The sequence below is a fragment of the Dermacentor variabilis genome, chromosome 4, assembly GCF_050947875.1.
Source record: "Dermacentor variabilis isolate Ectoservices chromosome 4, ASM5094787v1, whole genome shotgun sequence".
Taxonomy (NCBI): Eukaryota; Metazoa; Arthropoda; class Arachnida; order Ixodida; family Ixodidae; genus Dermacentor; species Dermacentor variabilis.
This window is the reverse complement of record NC_134571.1, coordinates 148,724,863-148,744,525: the sequence shown is the minus strand read 5'-3', so window position 1 is coordinate 148,744,525 and position 19,663 is coordinate 148,724,863. Positions and strand designations below refer to the sequence as shown.

The following is a 19,663-nucleotide window of genomic DNA, read 5'->3' as shown; positions in this document are numbered from 1 at the left end:
CTTAGATGCGGCTTTCATTCTGCATTAGTTTTTTTTTTTTTTTGAATTCCATCTAAATGACTCTCGCCTAGTTTTATTGCGTCACTGACATAGTATTGTAGTTATTTATAGTGCTACACCAATGTTCTTCATATTCGGGCGGATGACCTTACTGACTGTACCATGCAATCCAGAATTTTGACCTTTGTCAAGAGACATGTAGTTCGTTTCGTTATTTTTTACACTTCGTGGGAACATACTATTGGGTACGAAAAGTTTAGCTAACGAAGCATCGCGGCGAAGCAGGCCCCATCGGTGGGCGCCTTATTTCAGCGCACGGCTTCGAATCACCCTAAACATAAGCATTCTCATTCCATGTGGTCTAGGCGCCTAACTCCGTCTTTACCAATCCCTCTGTCCCTTATGTGGCACGCTTATTGCAGTGTGTCAACTTCCAGTCTGACACAGGAGATCAATCCGTACGCCGTCTTAGTCGCCTTAAACAAAAACCACAATGGCTTGGAGATCGCCACCTCTTCGAACGCCGCAAATTATTTCATTTTGGGGTGAGAGCTTATGGCGAATTATCTAAGACAAACAGCAATAAGCACTTCCAGTGGTCAGGCACCATACAGGCGGTTGAGTTTCTCCAGCAGCTGGAGGTCACGACGACTGTGAAACCTGGAAGGCCAAGGCCATTGACAAGCGGCCTTAAGTGGCCGCATCAACAGCCAAGCCTTCTGTGCACAATCATATGACACGCCCGCTCCCGAGTAAATTAAACCACTCAGGGTTCTTTGCTCCCAAAGAGCCTGTATGACCCAAAAGTGGCTGGTTGTCAACATTGCGTCACTCCGAATTTGGCGCCCCTAGATACCAACATAAGCCTGCTAGGCTGCTATGTATGAGAGGGAGGCTTACAAGCAGCCACGATAATAAAAACTCGCGAGAAGCTGCATTTGTGCTAGCACTTCCCAACATTATTACCACACACTATGCGATCCGAGCATGGAGCCATTATCGAAGTCGAATTCAGTCAGTAATTGAAGCTGAAGTACTTTTTGCACAACCATAGAAAACAGTGATGAACGAAACAGGCAACAACAATTTGCTACGAACACGCGTATTTTAATTATTGGACTGAAATATGGTGGCTATTCTTGAAGTCCTCACTATATCTTCAAATACCTCGAGCACTATGTATGCATGTCTGAATAAATTAAAGAATTAAAAAAAATTTAATATGATGTTCATATTCACTCACTTATGCAATCTTGGCCTTCGCAAAGATTTACAGAAAGCAGCTTCTAGAAGCTCCCTTACGGAGGCCGTATTTTATATCGATTGCTTCCCAAGATGATTCCCTTTGGCGTGACGCAACGCTAAGTGTGGCACGTGACCGGACCAAGACCATTCGTTCGATCAATGTGCTCGGAAACTATGCAACGTGAACGTAACGCGGATGGACCAAGCACCATTCCCTCCTTCACATCGACTACCCTTGGCCCAGCCAATAAACAGCAATGAAACTATCATTGAAAATGGTCGATCGAAAATACAGCCCAGGTGACATCAGCAAAGTTGCAAGGTGCACAGCACGAAATCCCGCAACAGGACAGCACAGGACAGCGCTGGTCCTGTGCTCTTCCTTGTCCGTGTGTTTGTGTTTTTTTTTTTTTTGGCGCTGTTTAAAATGAAAGTTCATAGTGCTTAGTGTCAGTACGGCCAAGGGTATTAATTAGATGTTCACCACGAGGCAACCACCTCATTCATCAGCACCCATGCAGAAGTCAACGCAGCGTTGACGCTGACAGTTGACGGATCAACAAATGACCGCTCTACCTCGACCTGACAACGTGAACTAATTGATGAATAGGGCTAACGTCGAATGCTACCGTGGGAACGGCTTCGAGCTCGGATTCCCAGATTGCTAAATATGCGGTGATGAAGGTGCAACATCGGAGGCGGAGTCCGGCGGAACGTGCGGAACGGTGCGATGTCACGGTTGGGATATTGCGACCAATTCGACGATTGTGAATGGCCGCGGTACAGTCATCGGATTCCCTAGTCTAGACACCTAATGGAAGGCGACGGTATTGAAAATGGAGACCTTTGGTGCGGTGGGGACTGAGGTGTCCTGACGTGAACTGAGACGTTTAATATGCTCCTGCATGAAGTGGGCTCCCGTATTTGGAGCTAGTGTAAGAGAGTGTAAAATAAACCATTCTTCCTTCATTCCTACTGTCGGATGTACACGTCAGTTAGCTTGGTGGAGATTCTTGGCCCAAACACCACCTCGAGCCATAACAAAAGCAAGTGACCTATGAGGCCCCTGGAGCGCATTTCCGGCGTCTGCGCATGTGTGAGGTATTTGATGACAAAATGACGACTTTAAGAATAGTAACAATATTTCTGCCAAGAAAATCGAAATATTAATTGCAAATGTCTTTACATTGTCTCTTTCAACACTGATTTCTAAGGCTTTTGAATAAAATCACTTCAAGCTTCAATTATAAATAGAATTTTAATTCTATAAAAGCTGCATGCTCGAGTCAAATAGTGCGTGTTAATGGAGGGCAGCGCTTGCACAATAGCACCTTTCAGCGACATATTGTGGCTACTTGCTGCGACACCTATATACCGCTTGTGCTGAATACTGAGCACATCGCCTCATGTGAGTTGCTCAAGTCTTGCACCACATACTCTTCGAGCTGTGCAGTGCCGGACGCTGCCTGTCGACGACTCCGCTCAATCAGTGGCTTTACTAATTAAGCGAAGGCGTGTGTATCACTGCGACATACTGTGACTGTCGTTGCGCCTGTAACTCGGGAAAAAGTGTAGACCTTTACTTTCACATGTACCGTAATATCCGATACATGGATGATAATAGCAAATTTGGTGGAGCCTTGGAGACTTCTCATGACGGTGCGTTGAGGCAATGCGCGCTGAAATATAATTGAAACTAGAGGCGATACTCCAATACACATTTTTCAACGAAGGCAGTCATCCTGAAGGTATTGCTTCGCTCATTACGTTGTAATCGCCGCAAGAATATTCAGACCACATGCGCTGCTTCGTTGCTTCCTTTCTACAATGTTATCGGAACGTTTCTGCTTTCATCAGCGCTGCTTCAAAGGCAGACCCCTATTCTATGCAGCCTGGGTTTACAAGAAAGAAAGAAACTGAGACAGACATGATCAACCTTTTTTTTCTTGCTTCGTGATGCCTGTTTTATGTAGGAACTTCTTTTTCTTGCGTGTAGCGACTACTGTATGCACGTATTGCTAAAGAGCCCGCCAAGACACTCTATGTTATTACTAGATGGTAAAGCTAGTTCCTATACTTACGGCTGAACTAGTTACGTTGTTGCAAACGATAGCTGCAAAGGGCTTTACTCACCGTTTAACAAACATCTATCTAAGGAAGCGTTCCTCCAGGTCTCATGTGTCGGTGAGGCTGCCTAGTCCGCAAAAGACAAGAAATTTCACATGCAGTCAATGAGTGTCGGGAGACTTTGCACGTAGAACTTTTCGTACGCTGGCTAACACGTTTCCTCTGTTACATTGTGTATTTGAGCTAAAATCCTGGTAATTTCTCGAAACAGTGCCGCAGAGATAGATTTGTTTTCGTAGCTATTGCCCATCGCTGGAAATACTGTGCAGTGACAGCGTAATAACTATGTTAATACTTAAAATACCACTAATCACCTTGAAACCGAATATTTAGGTATAGCATTTAAACACGAAGTGAAGACAGTTGGTGCTCAAGGCAGTTCCACTTACCTGGACGATCACCAGCCCTGGCGTTTTTTAATTCGTTTTATTACCAATTTCTACAGCGTATGAAGAAATTATTGCCGGGAGAAACGCAAGCTCATCTGCATCCTAAAGCCCATGAAAAGAAGGAAACCTCATTGTGGCATACCAAAAACTAAAAGAAATAGGGTGTCTTATATTTCTTACTTCGACCATTTTAAAAGAAAGGCCACAAAATTTACTGATATAACGGGACTACAGATTAATTATCTGCCCAGGTGGATGCCATACCCAGGCATAACAATCTAGTGACTAATTAAACTAATTGCATTCAATAACTTCTGAGTTACAAACCTTACGGTCCCCAGCTATGTGGGGCAGATGAAGGAAATTGTCCTGAAAGTTTAATTACAGGTTCCTTCATTTCAAGATGGCCATGTATGTGCTGGACCAACCAGCCTGATCACTAACATTGCCATAGTCTATGTAGACCCAAAATACCTGGCGTAAAATTCTTCGTTCCTCTTGCTTGATTACACACGCGGTGGTGGAAACCCCCTATTATGCAATTTAGGTGGCGTGAAACAAAGCTTCCCTATACAGCGAGATCAAGTGGTTTGCCTCGCCCCAGCTGCTGAAGTGGCTCTTCGTCCAATCGCGAGTTGCATAAGCAGAGAATCGCAACCATCTTTTGCAATTAGCCAAGTGAGGCGGCAGCTTCGGTTTACGCTACGCACAGAGGAGTTTACTGACGTGACTTCTCACATGTCAAATCATCGTGTACACTTTGTCTAATACAGAAAACAATCAAAATAACAGCAATTATATTTACAATGTACTAAACATAGCAGAGGCCTGGTGACAATGCTTACGCTACACTTCAACGTCACAGTAGGGTTCAGTGGAGAGCCGCGCTTCGCGTTGCCGCACGCGTAGTCAGGTAAACTGTACGCTTAATTTGACAACAGTTATTTCAGCCTACGTGGCCACCTTGAAATGTATAAACCTGTAACTTGACTACTAAGACGACTTCCCTCGAAGTCGGCGAGGGTGGACATGTGTGTTTGTTGATTGGTCGTCATGGAATGGCGTCTGGCACAGGGCAGCAAAACGCGGACACAAGAAGAAACGACGCATGGACATAGGAGCTTGTGTCCATTTGTCATTTCTTCTTGTGCGCATGTTTGACTGCGCTCTACCAAATATTGCACCAGATACCGATTCCCTTGCAGTTTCGTGCTAAACATGTGCCGTGAAGTTGGTAACTAAGAAGTTAATGAAGTATTTAATTTATTTAGTGAATCGCGATCCCCTGGTGATCCTCTGGTGGTCAATACTAATCAGGAGTTCCTCAATACGGCGTTTCATAATCAAATAATGGTTTTGTCGCGTAGAACCCCAGAAATAAATTCGAAATCTGATTCCCACAGCGTCTAACCCTGTCCGTAGTAGGTTTCTTGTCTTTCCTCGCGTTTTCTCTCTCTCCTGCAGTCCATCGTGAATTTTTCGTTATGTAACATCTAGTTCTCTGTCCACATCCGGATTTTTTTTTTTGCATTTTCCGGAATCTCAGCAGATGGTGTTTCCTGCCTTTTCTCTCCCTCTATCTGTCCTTCACTTTCGTCTATCACGCCTGTACTTTGCATGCCACGTGCTAATTTGTAAGAGGGTTTTTGTGAGCGGGTTCGACTGCACAGTACATGATAATTGTTTTTCGTAGCATGTTCTCCGCTCTTTTATAGAAGTATTAGTTTTGAATTCAACGCTGGCGATTTCATTTAGTGTTAAAGCTATGTATTGATTGATGTATTATAAAAACAAATAAATCTAGCATAGTTAGAGAAGTGCATTGTCACTCCTTTTTTTCTTTTTTGTTTTGCGATCTTCGTGCATTGATGCATTTTCGAGGCTGTAGACTACAAATGACATTGAATGTAAACGTTTAAGAACACATCGCAGATTTCGTTCCAATGTTTTCAGCATATCCTGACCTTTTCTCGACTCTTAATTTGCCTTGATAAGTTGATGATTTGGCAATAGTTAAAATCGCTCTCTAGAAGCACCTTTGACCTTTATTTCTACGTTGAGGGACACATTAAAGCCGATACAAGACTTTTACGAATGATAGCTATAGGATAATAAAAGTGACTGGAATGAAATGTGGCACGCAGTGGCCTTATATTATTCCTTATGAAATACAATAGCAGTGTGAAATAGAGATTTCCTGTTCAATATTAAGTATTAATGACCAGCAGCACAATCTACATGCCTCACCCTCTGCCCCTCCTCTACCCGGCCATGTACTCCACACATTCACCCGTGGACAGTGCCTAAGGCAAACAACGCACCGATGTCGCCTATTGGTTTTCCATCCCTTCCGAAATTACAATCAAATGTCTATATAATAAATTTTCTAAGAAATCAACGCGCAAATGCTCTGCCTTTCCGTCTTCATTATGAAAGAGGCGTCATACGATAGTCTCGTCGAGCCTCGCTATAACGAAATCGCCTCCGATTGGAGAAATCCGCCGCGGTAGCCCAGTGGTTGTGGCGTTGAGCTGCAGGTCGCGCGTTCGATCCCGGCCGCGGTGGCGACTTCCGATGCCGGCGGAATACAAAAAAAAAACTTGTGTGCCGTGCATTTCGTGCGCGTTAAAGAATCCTAGGTGGTCAAAATTATTCCGGATTCCTCCACTATGACATGCCCCATAATGAGGTCGTTGTTTCAACGAGCAAAACCCCCGAATTGGTTACAAGCACATCTCTGTTACATGCGAACATCCTCGAGAAAATATTTCTATTTACTTTGTTGTATCCGATGATTCGCAATCTCCGCGTTCGTTACATCGGTGTTCGATAGTACAACATAACACCGCAAGCATTTGCGATTGATCTCTTAGTATGTTCGAGCAACCGTAGGTGGAAGCTGAGGCTGGAGCCCTTTCGCACTCACCGGCTACGCAGGCACTGAGTATGCTTGCCGAGCAGCCGGCCCACAGCGCTCGGAAGGCCAACTCGGAGGCGTCAGACAGGCGACGCGGACACAGCGCGGCCAGGCTTCCCAGCATGACGCCCATTGAACACAGGTTGCCGAAGCCAGACAGCGCGTACGTGGCCAGCATCGCGGAGCGGGCCTGCCGATATGTGAGCGCAGGTGAGCGCACTGTGGGTCAACCAAGGCGCGCGGCATTCATGGTGCTCGTAATGGACAGCGGTGGAACGTTTGGGGCGAAATTGAAATTTAGGGGTGGACCAACAAACTTAGGGTCGGTGAACCGAAATTGGTGGGTGGGCCAACTTTAAATTCAGAGTGACCCAACCTAAAGTTGGTTGTGGGCATATATATATATATATATATATATATATATATATATATATATATATATATATATATATAGAGAGAGAGAGAGAGAGAGAGAGAGAGAGAGAGAGAGGCGCCGAATAAAAGTACCGGCGAACCGCCTTATATATCCATTTTATGCTGACCGAATATACCCACTTCTGTTCTGTGTAACAAACAAATAACTTGACATAACGCATGAACCTTATCGCAAAAAATCCGACGTTGGTGACGTCACTCGGTGAAAAGTCATTCCGTACCACAACCACGCAAGCCCTCCGCGGTACACAGATGCGCAACTGAATTGAGTGAACTCCTCAAAGTAAAATACGTCAGAAAAACTGTAAAGTACGACCTAAACACAACCTACAGACATGATAACGTCGGAGTTTAATCTGAATAAACCAGAAAACGTAATTCTTTTACGTGGAAACTCAAACACACACCCCTTTCCCGAGCGGGGGGCTGGCTTGGTTCCTTGCAACACCACCATCGTGCTCGGCTCCACGCATCCGCAAGAAAGCTGCGGTTGCCGGGAAGCGTATTTCAGATTGCTAGGAGGCACAGCGGGGCGTGGCACTTGCGCAGACGACGGACGTTTGCTCGCATGCGCGAGTGAGAGCGGTTGCGAGAGAGGAAATGTGGGGACTTTTGCTCCTTGGAAATACGACTCTGCCTAGGTACGACGGAGGACTTTCTTGGCGCGCGCTGTATGCGTTTGTCCCTAGGCGTGGCGGCAGAAGTTGAGGGGCGCGGTAGGGCTGAATTTAGCATTGCAAGTTGACGGCTCGCCGCAATTATATTTATTCATTCATGTTTTTAGTAATGAAAACAACGTGTCACTATTTAGCATTATTGGCGGCGCCTCCAGGACACACAAGCGGCAACGGGGACATCAACGCTAGAACCCGGACTGGTCCGGGGGTTGGGGCTCGCAGAGGCCTGCGCGTGCCAGGGGAGTATAAGATCCGGACAGCCGATTTTTGATGCGAACACCCCCTGGCACGCTCCACCTTCCGCGGCCCCAACCCACGGGCCGCCCTGCTTCCAGCTTTGATCCCCCCGCTACCACTTGGGTGCCCCGGAGATCCTGCGCCGCCTGCTTTAATATAACCTCAGGTGCTTTCCTGGGACCTCCGTTTGCCGGTTACACGTGGCCTCCTGGAGCAGTGCTTGTAAAAAATACGATCTATCGTCGCGACGAAAAAAGCGGCCCGCGACTTATGCAACACCAGTCAGAACATTGCCCCTTCAGACACAGCGATCACCAAGCGGCGTCCGCGCCCACTGCCTCACAGCGCGCGCAGCCAGCGGCGGAGCGTTCAACAGCACTCCGCAATGCCGGCACGTCTAGAGGACAAATCAATACAATGCGCGCTAAGAAACCTCCTCCGTAGTGCCTAGGCTGAGTCATATATATATATCAAGGAGCAAAAGCCCCCAGATTTTCTCTCTCGCGCCCGCTCTTACTTGCGCCTGCGCAGAAACGTCGAGCGCCGTCAGAACGCCACGACCCGCTGTACCTACTAGCAATTGTAAAAAATGCTGCTAGGAAGCGTGACAACCAGTTATGGATCTTTGAAGTCTATCGCGTTCCACATTTTATAATGTCGGCTCAGGCGCATCTCTAAATCACACCGATGTGCTATTGAAATGGCGAAATATAATATTAAACAGCTTCTCTGTTTTACGTCATTTACTTTAGTTTCTTCAGCCAGCGCTTTGCTTCCTCGCTGGCCGCATGCCTACTCGCTGACCCTTTCGCCATACCCTCCTCCTATTTCCGCCTCATGGTTCCGCTGCACCCTCCTCTTCCGTTTCCCTTCTTGCGCTCTCTTCGCTGTCGCCGTCTTTCATGCTTCGCTGCGTGAAAGACGGCATTTGTACCTTTAGGCGCGTAAAACTTTTGTTGGAGAGCTATAGGTAAACAATGCACCACGCGCGTTCTTGTGCCTTTCTCGCTCGATTGCTTACGAACAGGTTTCATCGAGGGCGACATTTCTGCGCATCCAGCTGCTCAAGCATCAACACAGTCACACGCCCGTAATGCAGCACGCACGTCGAGCTTTTTGGCGAGCAGCGATTGGTAGGCGATGAACTCGTTGGCCACCACCTTGATGCCGATAACTTCGCCCACGTCGGCGCAGTCTTGCCATGGCACGCCCATGCTCAGTGCCAGCGGGGTGAACGCCCGGCCCAGCAGCTTCTGCGGAGCACCAGTGCAAACGCCGTGAAGCGCTTACGGCAGGGCATGCGTTGGTGCAACGTTCCTTTGTGCTTGTAGCACCTATTTTAACTGCACAGAGTACATCGCGTTGTTCTCGAAACAGCACGAAAACGCTGCGCACAATTCTGATACATACTAGTCCGATTCAAGGCAGCTGAACTATAAATTGTCACCAGGGAAGGACATCAGCGCCATCGCTATCAGCGGCAGCCGGTTTCCCCACGTGACCTTTGCGAATAATTTGATTTGTCGCTATGATTATCATGTCGCCCACTGGGTAGCACTCGTGCGTAATTCGAATGCAGGTGATGAAGTACTTCGCACTCGTTTGCGGTAGCTTTGAGGTCGTGCTTCGGTAACACACTAGAGCATTTATTTTTCCAAACTGGCTCTAAACAATGCATCTACGTGGTGCAGTTCTCTGAAGTAGAATCACATTGTATCGAAGATGCGCGTACGTTTGTGTGCGTTGAAACAGCTTGTGGTTGTCATTACCTTGAATTCGTTCATTGGAGCCTCTTTAAAGGCCGCTTCTACCATGGTGACCCAACTCAAAATAGATAATGAAGAATGCTCCTTTGAGCAAAGGTGACGATTTATGTTAAAATAATTGCGCTTGCGCCAGAATTATTCGTAGCTATTGACATTACGATTGTTCGGCATCGTGGAGGAATATTTAGGTAACATCTCGGTTATTATGTAGTTTGAGCAATAACAGCTCTTGTAAAACTAGCTAGCTGGTACGAAACCTTACAAACTTCGTATGCGGAACATTGAAACAAAGCAAAACGTGCACAACAATCTTCATTCAGTCAACACAATATTTGAAGTGCACATATTCCTCTGCTTCTTTTACAGATCAAGAAAATATGAAACGTTGCACGCACACAATGGAGTCGGCTAACATGAGAGAAGGTTCATTATAGACCACTTAAAGAAGCCTTCGTACTCGAGTGCGGATTAGCGGCAAAATTGCATTTGAATTTCGGCAAGCACTGCTTTGGTTTCGCATTGTACAAGTCGAGCTGGTGTCGCACGATAGGATTTATGTGCCGCCACCTTTGCGGCAGCCATCTTCTCCGAACAGCATTGCACTCATGTGTCGATAGCCGCGTTTACATTAATGTTACTGAAGCGCATCGGATTAACTTTCAAGCCTATCGCATTTCATGTAAACGAGTCAATTCGCTAGGAAGGCTTAACGCATCAAATGCGCCAAGCAGAGGCTTCGGATGAAGAATGCGCATTTCAGCGGCCCACGTAAACTGTCAGGAAATATGGTAACGCACTTCCTGCGAGATGACAATCGTCTAACCAACAGGCGACGACTGCTGCTGCACTGCCGGACTGCAAAACAAAAATGGCGGATTACAGAGCAGGCCGCACGCGATTTTTTTCTTTTTTTTCACTCGCGAGTATGTTACTAGAGCACTTTACGTGGATTGAAACGGCGTCTTCCTTGTCAATAATAGAGGACATCAACGTCAGGGAGTTATTTGATTCGCGGCGTTAACGTAGTCAAGTCCACTTTGAGGAGATGTGCTCGCCTACCACTGGACATGGCAACAGTTGCGGACACGCTGCGAAATTTTAATATCGTGATACAATACGGTGTGGTTTCGCAAAAATATATGCCTAAATTTGTCTGCCTCGGACAAAGGAAGGAGAACCTGACAGAATGTATCCGACAACCTGCAGGTGCTGCATTTCCTATAGCGCAACAGCAAAAGCACACTTATCGGAAATTGCGAGCTTGAATTCTCAAATAAGACACCAGATCGCAAACTTTCCAAGTGTGACACGAGACGGCAAAATGCGCATTCGTGTAAACGGGGATTTAGGAGTAAATTCGATGTGGTTATTTAATACAATACGCTTCTGCCGCATGTACGTAAACGCGGCTGCTGGGAATGTGAGCGGAACAGTACAGTGACGTTCATTCCTCTGGTGGTACCTCGAACGTGACGTCCCTCAGGCCCATAATTTCGGCGGCCCACCGGAAGATGGCGTTGAGAAAGTGGATGAACGCCATGAAGGCCACGATGTTGGCGAGGATGCCGCCGACCAGGGCCAGGCACGCTATGGCGCCCTTGGCGCCCGCCTCCAGCATGCTGGTGTCCGTGCTGTTGATGAAAGTGTCGACTTTGTTGTTGCAAGTCATGACGCAGTTAATGTAGGCTGGTCCAGCAGCTTATAAGAATGAGCGCGCTAACGATGATGACATAACCAAGCTTCAGTAATTCCAGCGCAGGGAGAGAGAGAGAAAGCACTTTATTATGTCATCGCAGAGAAACGCAATGTGTGCACTATTTCCGCGTGTCGTCTACGCTCTATGCGTACGCGACAGCAATGAAGTTCAGTAATGTGGAAAGTTGGGCTAGTTGGTGATTGATCATCATACCTTGCTGGTGAATCAGCACACTGACACGGACACAGACAAGACGCACAGAGAAGACACACAATACGACACTCGCTGCGAGTGTCGTCTTGTGTGTTTTCTCTGTGTCTGTGCCCGTGTCAGTGCGCTGCTTCACCAGCAAGGTATGATGATCCAGCCTTCTTTTTCGGACAAATTCGCTAAGCTAAGAATTTTGGCGCTATAACGGCGGGTATTGTTAGGGAACGTGTGTTCAGGCATCGTCCTGCCACTGTTTTAGCGACGGTGACCCGTACCTTGAAAAAGATGAAATGCCATAGCTGCTCTTTCTTGCGATTCTTGTGGCATCACGCATCATCCGGTTAGCCACTTCTTTTAGGCCGGCTGAGAATATACCTGTCATTTGTTTTTGTTTTTTGTTGTTTTATACGCGCGAAATCCCGTGTAGATGGAAAGCAGTGGCTCAACAATATTTTCTTCCCGAAATATTTGGTGCACCATAGCTTGAATTCTGCTGCACGAAATAAGTGAAACGCGATCGTTTCATTTAATAATACTGTCAATTTAAGGGGCGTTATCAGGCTGGAGGATGCTAACACACATGGATACAATATACAGAAAAACCATGCAGTAAATACACTAATTCTTGGACCGCCACGTTTGCTACATAAAAGAGCCGTTTGTGCAACCACCTTAATCATCAACAATCAAGCCATGACTGTTTCTAGGCTGCGAGACCATGTGAATACTATTTGTTTACAGGACAGCCCTATGAAAGTACCGTCAGTCACAAGATACATTAAGAATTTCTCGGTAATAAGATTACACGTTGATTTATTTTATCGAGGAATCTTATCTTAAAACTACATCGCTACATTCGAAGATTTGTTTTAAGGTTACATTTGCCATGGTGGCCAACGTGAGCCATTACACCAAAACTGTGTCATAGCTGAAAGGTATGCACCGTACACCACCTTCATTTATTTTCTCTCTACGAGCTGTGTTTGCGTATAACCTATAACAATAGAACATGCTGAACGAGAGCGTACCTTGAAGACAGCAATTACATTTACTACGTTACGCAGCGCATTGCAAAACGAGCAATGCACTGGTATTCTCCTTTACGACTGCTTACTTCAGCTGCATCCCGGTGTCATGCTAGAAAACAGTAAACGATGAAAACAAAAAAAAAAGCCTTCGAAGTGAAATACCTAATTATGTTTTTTTTTTAAAAACAAGAGTTCTTGTTTCCTTCCTGAGCCTGCTCATTCGTCAGTGTTCATTCGCGCTCGTGCGCACATACCTGCTGTGCGTGTAAATGCGCACGGTGACAACGCGCAGCTCCTCCGTTTCTGGGAACAGCAGCTTGGAGAAAAGCAGCGACGACGGCGCAGCCAGCACAGCCGCAGTGACCAGGTGCTGGGTGTCCACCTGCAGGCGTCGCGCGACCGTCCGTTGAGTCCAGGTGGCGGAGACGAAAGCGTCGCCGGCGCCACGCGAAAAACTACAGCGCTCGTTATTCGTGTGGCACTCTTTGCCTGTTGCCCTGCGGGGGCACACCTTGCGGGGAAGATAATTAATTTGCTAGCCTCTCGTGGTGTGCATTATACCTTAAGCTTCAATGACAAAAACGCGCAGCTTTTTGGTCATGGCCAATGTAGAGGCTTGCGCTGTTCTACTATTTGGAAAATTCAAATGCGCAAGCGCAGTTCAACTGCAAAAAGTGTAGTTCAAATGCAAAAAGTGCAGTGGGCCTGGTGGGACCACCAATTGCGGTACGTTGACAATGCGCTTAGCTTACGTATAGTTATAGTTATCCTTGCGTCTGCAGAGACGATGATAGGTGTCTACTTGCTCTGCCAAGCTCACGCATACTGCTCTCCATCGTATGGGATTGTATTCATGTCTGCACGTTATTACTGTGTGGGGATGTCGAAGAAAATCCCGGTCCTAGCAATACTGAGATATTCGAAAAGCTGTTAGCAGGTCAAAAGGCGATCCGTAGCGACTTGAAACAAGTGAAATTGAAACTTACTAGAACTGAAAAAATTATGAACAAATTCGGTGCGCGTTTAGACAAAGTCGAGAATACACTGAAGGAAGTGAGCGAAAAGCTGGTACTATCAACAGTCTAAATGATAATGATAAATTATCTAAATGATAAATGCAGCAACAAAGTTAAGCTTACGACACTGGAGGACCGAAGTCATCGAAATAACTTCCCTGTCTTTGGAATTGCGGAGGGGTCGAATCAAACTGAAGAGGTACTCCGTCTCATCGCAAAGTTATAAATGAAGTTTTTTTGTGATAAACTTGGAATAAATTGCGAATCGGTAGCTAGAATACACCGGCTTGGGAAATCTTCGTCAAGCCGCCCGGTTATTCTTTATTTTCAGGACTATCTTGAGAAACAGAAGGTGCTTAGCAGATCTGCAAGGTTAACAGGGATGAAGATTTTTATCCAAAATGATTAGTCTTTGGAAGCCCTAAGAAAAAGAAAACAGCTACGGCAAACTACGAAACATGATAAAACGGGAAAAAGTGTCACTCGCAAATGATAAACTTCGCATTGGAAGAACGCTTTACGTATGGGATGATGCATCTTCCACACGTGTTCCAGTTGTGGCTACTGACAGCAAGGCATCCGAATCATAGCAATCACAGATATCAGACAAATTTTTTCATATCCTTTTTTTGAATGCCAGTAGCATTGTCAACAAAATCGACAAACTTTATTACTTACTTACGGCCCTCACTTAGTGGTTTCGAGCGAGACCTGGTTAAGTGAGAACATTTGTGATAGTGAAATTATTTCGACTGGTTTTTGCATTTATTGAGGCGATCGTGGTTCATGTGGTGGGGGAATTGCAGCAATTGCTAGGTATTGGACAAATGTCTCCGTTATGCAACAGATCGAAGATCACGAGAGCTTGTTTCTAAACATCACAACAAATTAGTGGTCGTTTGTACTCTGTGTGGTTTACAGGGCACCAGATGCTGATGTCTTTTCTTCCTAGATTATGGGATCATTTTGTTAAGATTTTCAAACGTAATATCATAATAACAGGATATTTGAACCCACCATCCATTCACTGGAGCCATTTTTCGTATGGTAAATGCGCTAATGCGGATGCTATTCTTGATATGAAGCTTGCCTTGAATGTTAAACCAATTGCATGTGATTTTATTAGAGCAAGCACTTCTAGACCTTTCTTTTCTTGGTGAATCATATTCTAAATGTACGATTACTGTTGAACCGGGTATTTCAGACCATAAGTTGCTGTTTTTCACCTGTTCGTGTCCCAGGGACGCAAGATGCAGTCCGTATAGTGCGACAAATCGTAGAGATTTTGAACAAGGTCCAGAATATCTCAAATATTAGTTACTTAAAGAAAACACTAGTTATTGATGCTCATTCTAAGAATTTTCATGACCCATGGTGTCACCCTAAACAGGTAGTGTCATTCTGTATTGAAAACTTTGTACCTATGGGAGGGGTTACGAAAGATCACAAAAATCTGTGGCTTAGTCGTGAAATCATCCACATTAAATGTAAACTAAAACGAATCAGAAAGAAACAAAATAAGTATAAGAATACTCTCATGGAACTGAGGAATGAATTGGCAACTATGGTGTAACAAGCAAACCATAATTACTTCACATTTTCTCTTCCAGCATTTGTTAGAACTGATCCATCAAATATTTGGCGTTTCCTCGGAAAGACAAATGAGTCTATTAAAAAAATTTTCAGCTATATAGCTCATGAATTATAGATATAGCTCATGCATTTAATGCATATTTTCAGTGTATTTCCCCTAATTACAACCACAGCCTACGCAAGAAACTTTTCATGTTAAACGTACCAGTGACAACTAGGGAGGGGGTTCTATCCATGCTACGTAAATTGAAAGAGAAAAGAAAGCGCAGGTAAAGATGGCAACCCTACTGCGTTCGCGAAACGCTTTGCAGCGCTGATTGCCGACTACTTGGCAAATCCTTTTCAGCTTTCTTTAACCACTAGTGAGCTTCCTGATGACTGGAAGATAGCGCGCGTTGTGCCGATTTTTAAGAAAGGCGACAAGCTTAAGATAACAAATTAAAGGTCCGCGTAGATTATATCTACTTGTTATAAACTTATGAAACACGTCATAGCTGACTATATAAGGTCTTTCTTGTGTAACTATAAAGTTTTGCCTCGTTATCAACACGGATTTACCCCAAGGGAAGATCTGCTACGACTCAACTACTCACCACTGCACATGACTTTATAAGGACAAAGGACCACTCAGGGCAAACACATGCATTTTTATTGACTTTAACAAGGCGTTTGACAAGGTACCACATGCGAAATCAATACATAAAATCCGACTTCTGCGGTGCCGAACTGTGCATGCGCAGTGCCATAGCGGCTGAGCACCGGAGCAATTTGGCAGGAGCAACGCCGGAGTCGACTCTCTCCACAGTGAGTGAAGTACGGCCGTGGCAGGCGCTGCACTTGTCAGTGGAATAAGGCGCCAGCCGTTTCTCTTAGACTCTTACAGACCGGCACATATCCGTGTCTTGCCGTTCTACACGGTTTACCCCGACGTATATCGCGACGACGCCTGCCCGCTCAGCGGGCAGACCTTCACTCTAGCACACATGCTCCAGGAGTGCAGGTCGAGATTCCCCAAGTTCAGCAAGGAGGAGTGGGACTCGCGTTTGCGTGGCCCCGCTGTAGCCAATCAAATCCTAGCTGTCCGATGTGCCCGTCGTCGGGCCAGTGGGCTAGACGTGCTAGTCTCGACGTGGCACTATCCGGGTGAGCGACGAGTTCGGGTCCTCACCTGAACTCATAAAGTTCTTTCACTCACTTGTCAGCCTTGCCATTCGCGCTGCAGCGCGCACGGAACGCCTTTCGAACACTATTGCCATCAAAATTTAGCGCGATGCCAATGTCGTGTCTCGTATACGGCTGCACCTTCCGTGATCATCCCAGCAGGGCAATGCGGATTTTCCGATTTCCGTCGGTCAAACGCGATCGACAGCGTCGCGAAGCCTGGATTAGGGCTGCACTTTGTGACAGGTATGTATTCGCATATGCAGTTTACCTCTCTGTTTTTGCTATTACTGACTCATACGAATAATCTCGACGAAGACGCAAATGTGTTTGAGCTAGCGAAACAAACGATCGCTGAGTTCGCGTGACCTAGTTGAGTGAAACGCGAAGTGTTTTTTTTTTTTTTATCGTTTCCGTGCGTCCGTCGCTAGAACGCCGTAATTTCGCGACCTCCCACCATGCACATTTGCAGCTTTATAAACGCTCAGCGAATGCTCGTGATGTGGGCCTAGTTCACCTGCACTGCCAGGCTGACGTGGGAAACAGCGTGCACTGTGGAAGTAGCTGGTAGTGCTAGTTAGCAATCGTTGCTAGTTGTCGTTTCGTCATTCTTGTCCTCACCAAGTAATAATTACTTGCAGAAGGCTTTTATGCTCGTTTAGCGAATCTGGATGTAGTACGCTATGTACAAAGGCTCATTTTCCTCTGCGGCATCTTCTAGGGTCGAGTGGCACGTCTTATTGAGTAACTGACGCATTTCAGGGGCGCCTTCGCTGTCGCCCACACATCTGGATTTCATACTGACACGTGTACTTTTTTATCTTTTTCAGGTGACCGTTTTTCACCGTCAAACAAATATCGCTCAGCGCGGGACGCTCCCCGCATGTATCGGAACTTTCTCGAATGTTATCGATCGTTCTGTGCGCGGTCTGTCGTCGCCGAACCTAGTGTAATCTGATTGCATGTGTGAGCGACGCGAGTGGTGTACAACTTTCTGGAAGACACGCGTGCACCAGCGATTACTCTCGAACGTTCGATGGTATGGTAGGGTAAAATTTTATTGAAGTCCTGCTGTTCGTGAGTCTTCACGACGCGGGCCGCTCCCACGTGGGAACCGGAAGGCCGAGCCTCTCGGCCGCATCGTGGGCCTGCTGGACAGCCCCCAGTTGGTCAGCCAGAAGAGGGCTGCGGAGAACCGCCTCATGTATAAAAGCTTACGCGCTTGACCCGCTGCTCAGATTTCGACGATCGCCGTGTTCGCCGCTATCGTTGTGCTTTGCAGCCTGTCTTTTTTGGCTCAGGTTTGGCTGTAGTATTGTAGTATCACAGTATTGCTACTGTATTCTTTGCCGTCACTACCACGTGACAATAGCGACGCTGTTTGTGCGCACACACAGTTAAAAAAAAAGGATGCGGTCGACCGCTATGTTCGTACCGCGGCGAGTTCTAAGAGGATGGCAGACGCCCTATAAATAGGAGGCATCATCTATTTTGGTCAATCTGACAATTTTGGCATTTTTTGTAGATGTACACACACTTTATGTGGGTAAATAACGCATTCAGCCTGGCATTCTGTTGGCCTCCCCACTGCCTGTGTACATGTGTACGCCTAGCACAGTTGCACAACATAAAGCAAGACATGCAGGGGTGAAACGTGATATTTGCTCTAAGAACTACACCTCATGCACTATTCAAGTCACACGCTTTTGTGCGTACTCATACTGTTTTATTACTTATTCACTTTACGCCACAGGTGCAGCTGTTTCAGGCCAAGGATGAGCTTTTAAAGCGCTGCCGAAGTTGTCCCTCCAGCCGCTCGTCACGCTGAAGAAACCTCCGAGTACAAAGCATTCTCCAGGGGGCTCGATGGCTAGCTCACGATGAAAAAATATGACGGCGCGTACACGTTGTTTCGGTCTTGTCTCACACGCTGCTTGTTTGGTCGAGAGTCGCACGTTGGGCGGCCGTCGCGGAGCGCCGGGGTGCCTACCCAACTGTTTCTCGTGGCCACCGCGCGATGGCGCCACAATGCATCGCAAAATAAAACCCCTTAAACTCCGTAAAGTGGTGCCACACTTTGAAAAATGCCACCTTCTCCTCACGCGCTCTGGCCGAGGCCGACGTCGCGTCGCTATTGGCCTAATAGCATCGCGTAGGCCCTCGCGCCATGCATCAGCGCCATTCTTGCTTGAGAAGTGTCTACGGAGTGGCGAGAAGCGCATGTTGGCGCCGTTGCTACGCTCCAGCAGTGTAGGCGGCGCCACGGTCGAGGAGGGAGCGTGAAAGAGAGGAGAAACTAGGAGTGAAGGCGGAGGAGGTATGTGTCGCTACTTTACGAAGTTTAAGGGGTTTTATCGCAAAAGGCGGATTGACTTCACTCGCAGCGAAGCACCGCCGCTTACATTTCGACGTGTGTGGCAGACCGCCCATCCACACTATAGCGCGATGACAGTGCGGCCACGTCTAGAGCTGTATGTCGACGCCAATTTAAGTTTCGGCAAGCTTTCTTCGGGATACCCGAAACGTCTTTTACCACCTTTTCTAACGCGTTCCTGTCTTTCCTTTACGATCTACTTATGATACTGTCGCGTACACTTCATTGCAACTCGGTTTTCATGTTCCATCAGTGCTGTCAGTATATCGGCGAAGAAAAAGATTAGCGAGAAATTGAGATTGCTACGCATTAATGTCCAACAACCACGCAGCTGCTTGCCTTGCAAGCAACCTGCCCCTGTAGCGCCGTTTACGGCTCCACAACAGGGATATGACCGCAGATAAAAAACGATAACCTCGTCTGACGGTGCCGCATTTTTCAGTACAGTGAACTCTTACAATAGTTCATAATAACATTCATAAGAATGTATTTTGCATCATTATACAGCGTGTTTCAGTTAACTCGGGCCAAATATTTAAAAAAGGAAACATAGGCGCTACGTGTGTCCAATTGCCGCAGTTTATTGTTCGGAGCCATATGGAGCACGTCCTCATAATTTTGTCGATCTGCGAAGCGGGGTAATTAACACTGATTGCTGAATTAACGTTTTTAAATATTAGCTCTAGCGAAAAATCTTCAACACAAAAGTTGTAACACTCGCTCTGAAACGTCGGTACATTTCCTGTATGCTAAGATAACTGCCCTGTTTAATTTTTTTTTCCGGGCCTTTCT

General features: G+C 46.3%; 1 protein-coding gene across 3 annotated transcripts in view; it reads right to left on the bottom strand.

Annotated features, from left to right (window-relative positions):
- The window catches only part of LOC142579894 (putative transporter YutK), a 47,030-nt gene that overhangs the window by 1,298 nt on the left and 26,069 nt on the right, over nt 1-19,663 (bottom strand). For 2 of the 3 annotated variants that reach the window (XM_075690563.1, XM_075690564.1), the window contains 5 exons: nt 12,982-13,109; nt 11,256-11,424; nt 9,134-9,280; nt 6,688-6,868; nt 3,379-3,439 (listed from right to left, as the gene is read on the bottom strand). In XM_075690563.1, the coding sequence (XP_075546678.1) occupies nt 3,420-3,439; nt 6,688-6,868; nt 9,134-9,280; nt 11,256-11,424; nt 12,982-13,109 (645 nt within the window). In that variant the 3' untranslated portion in view covers nt 3,379-3,419. The remainder of the gene's footprint in view (nt 1-3,378; nt 3,440-6,687; nt 6,869-9,133; nt 9,281-11,255; nt 11,425-12,981; nt 13,110-19,663) is intronic. The other variant, XM_075690565.1, reaches the window with a different exon arrangement.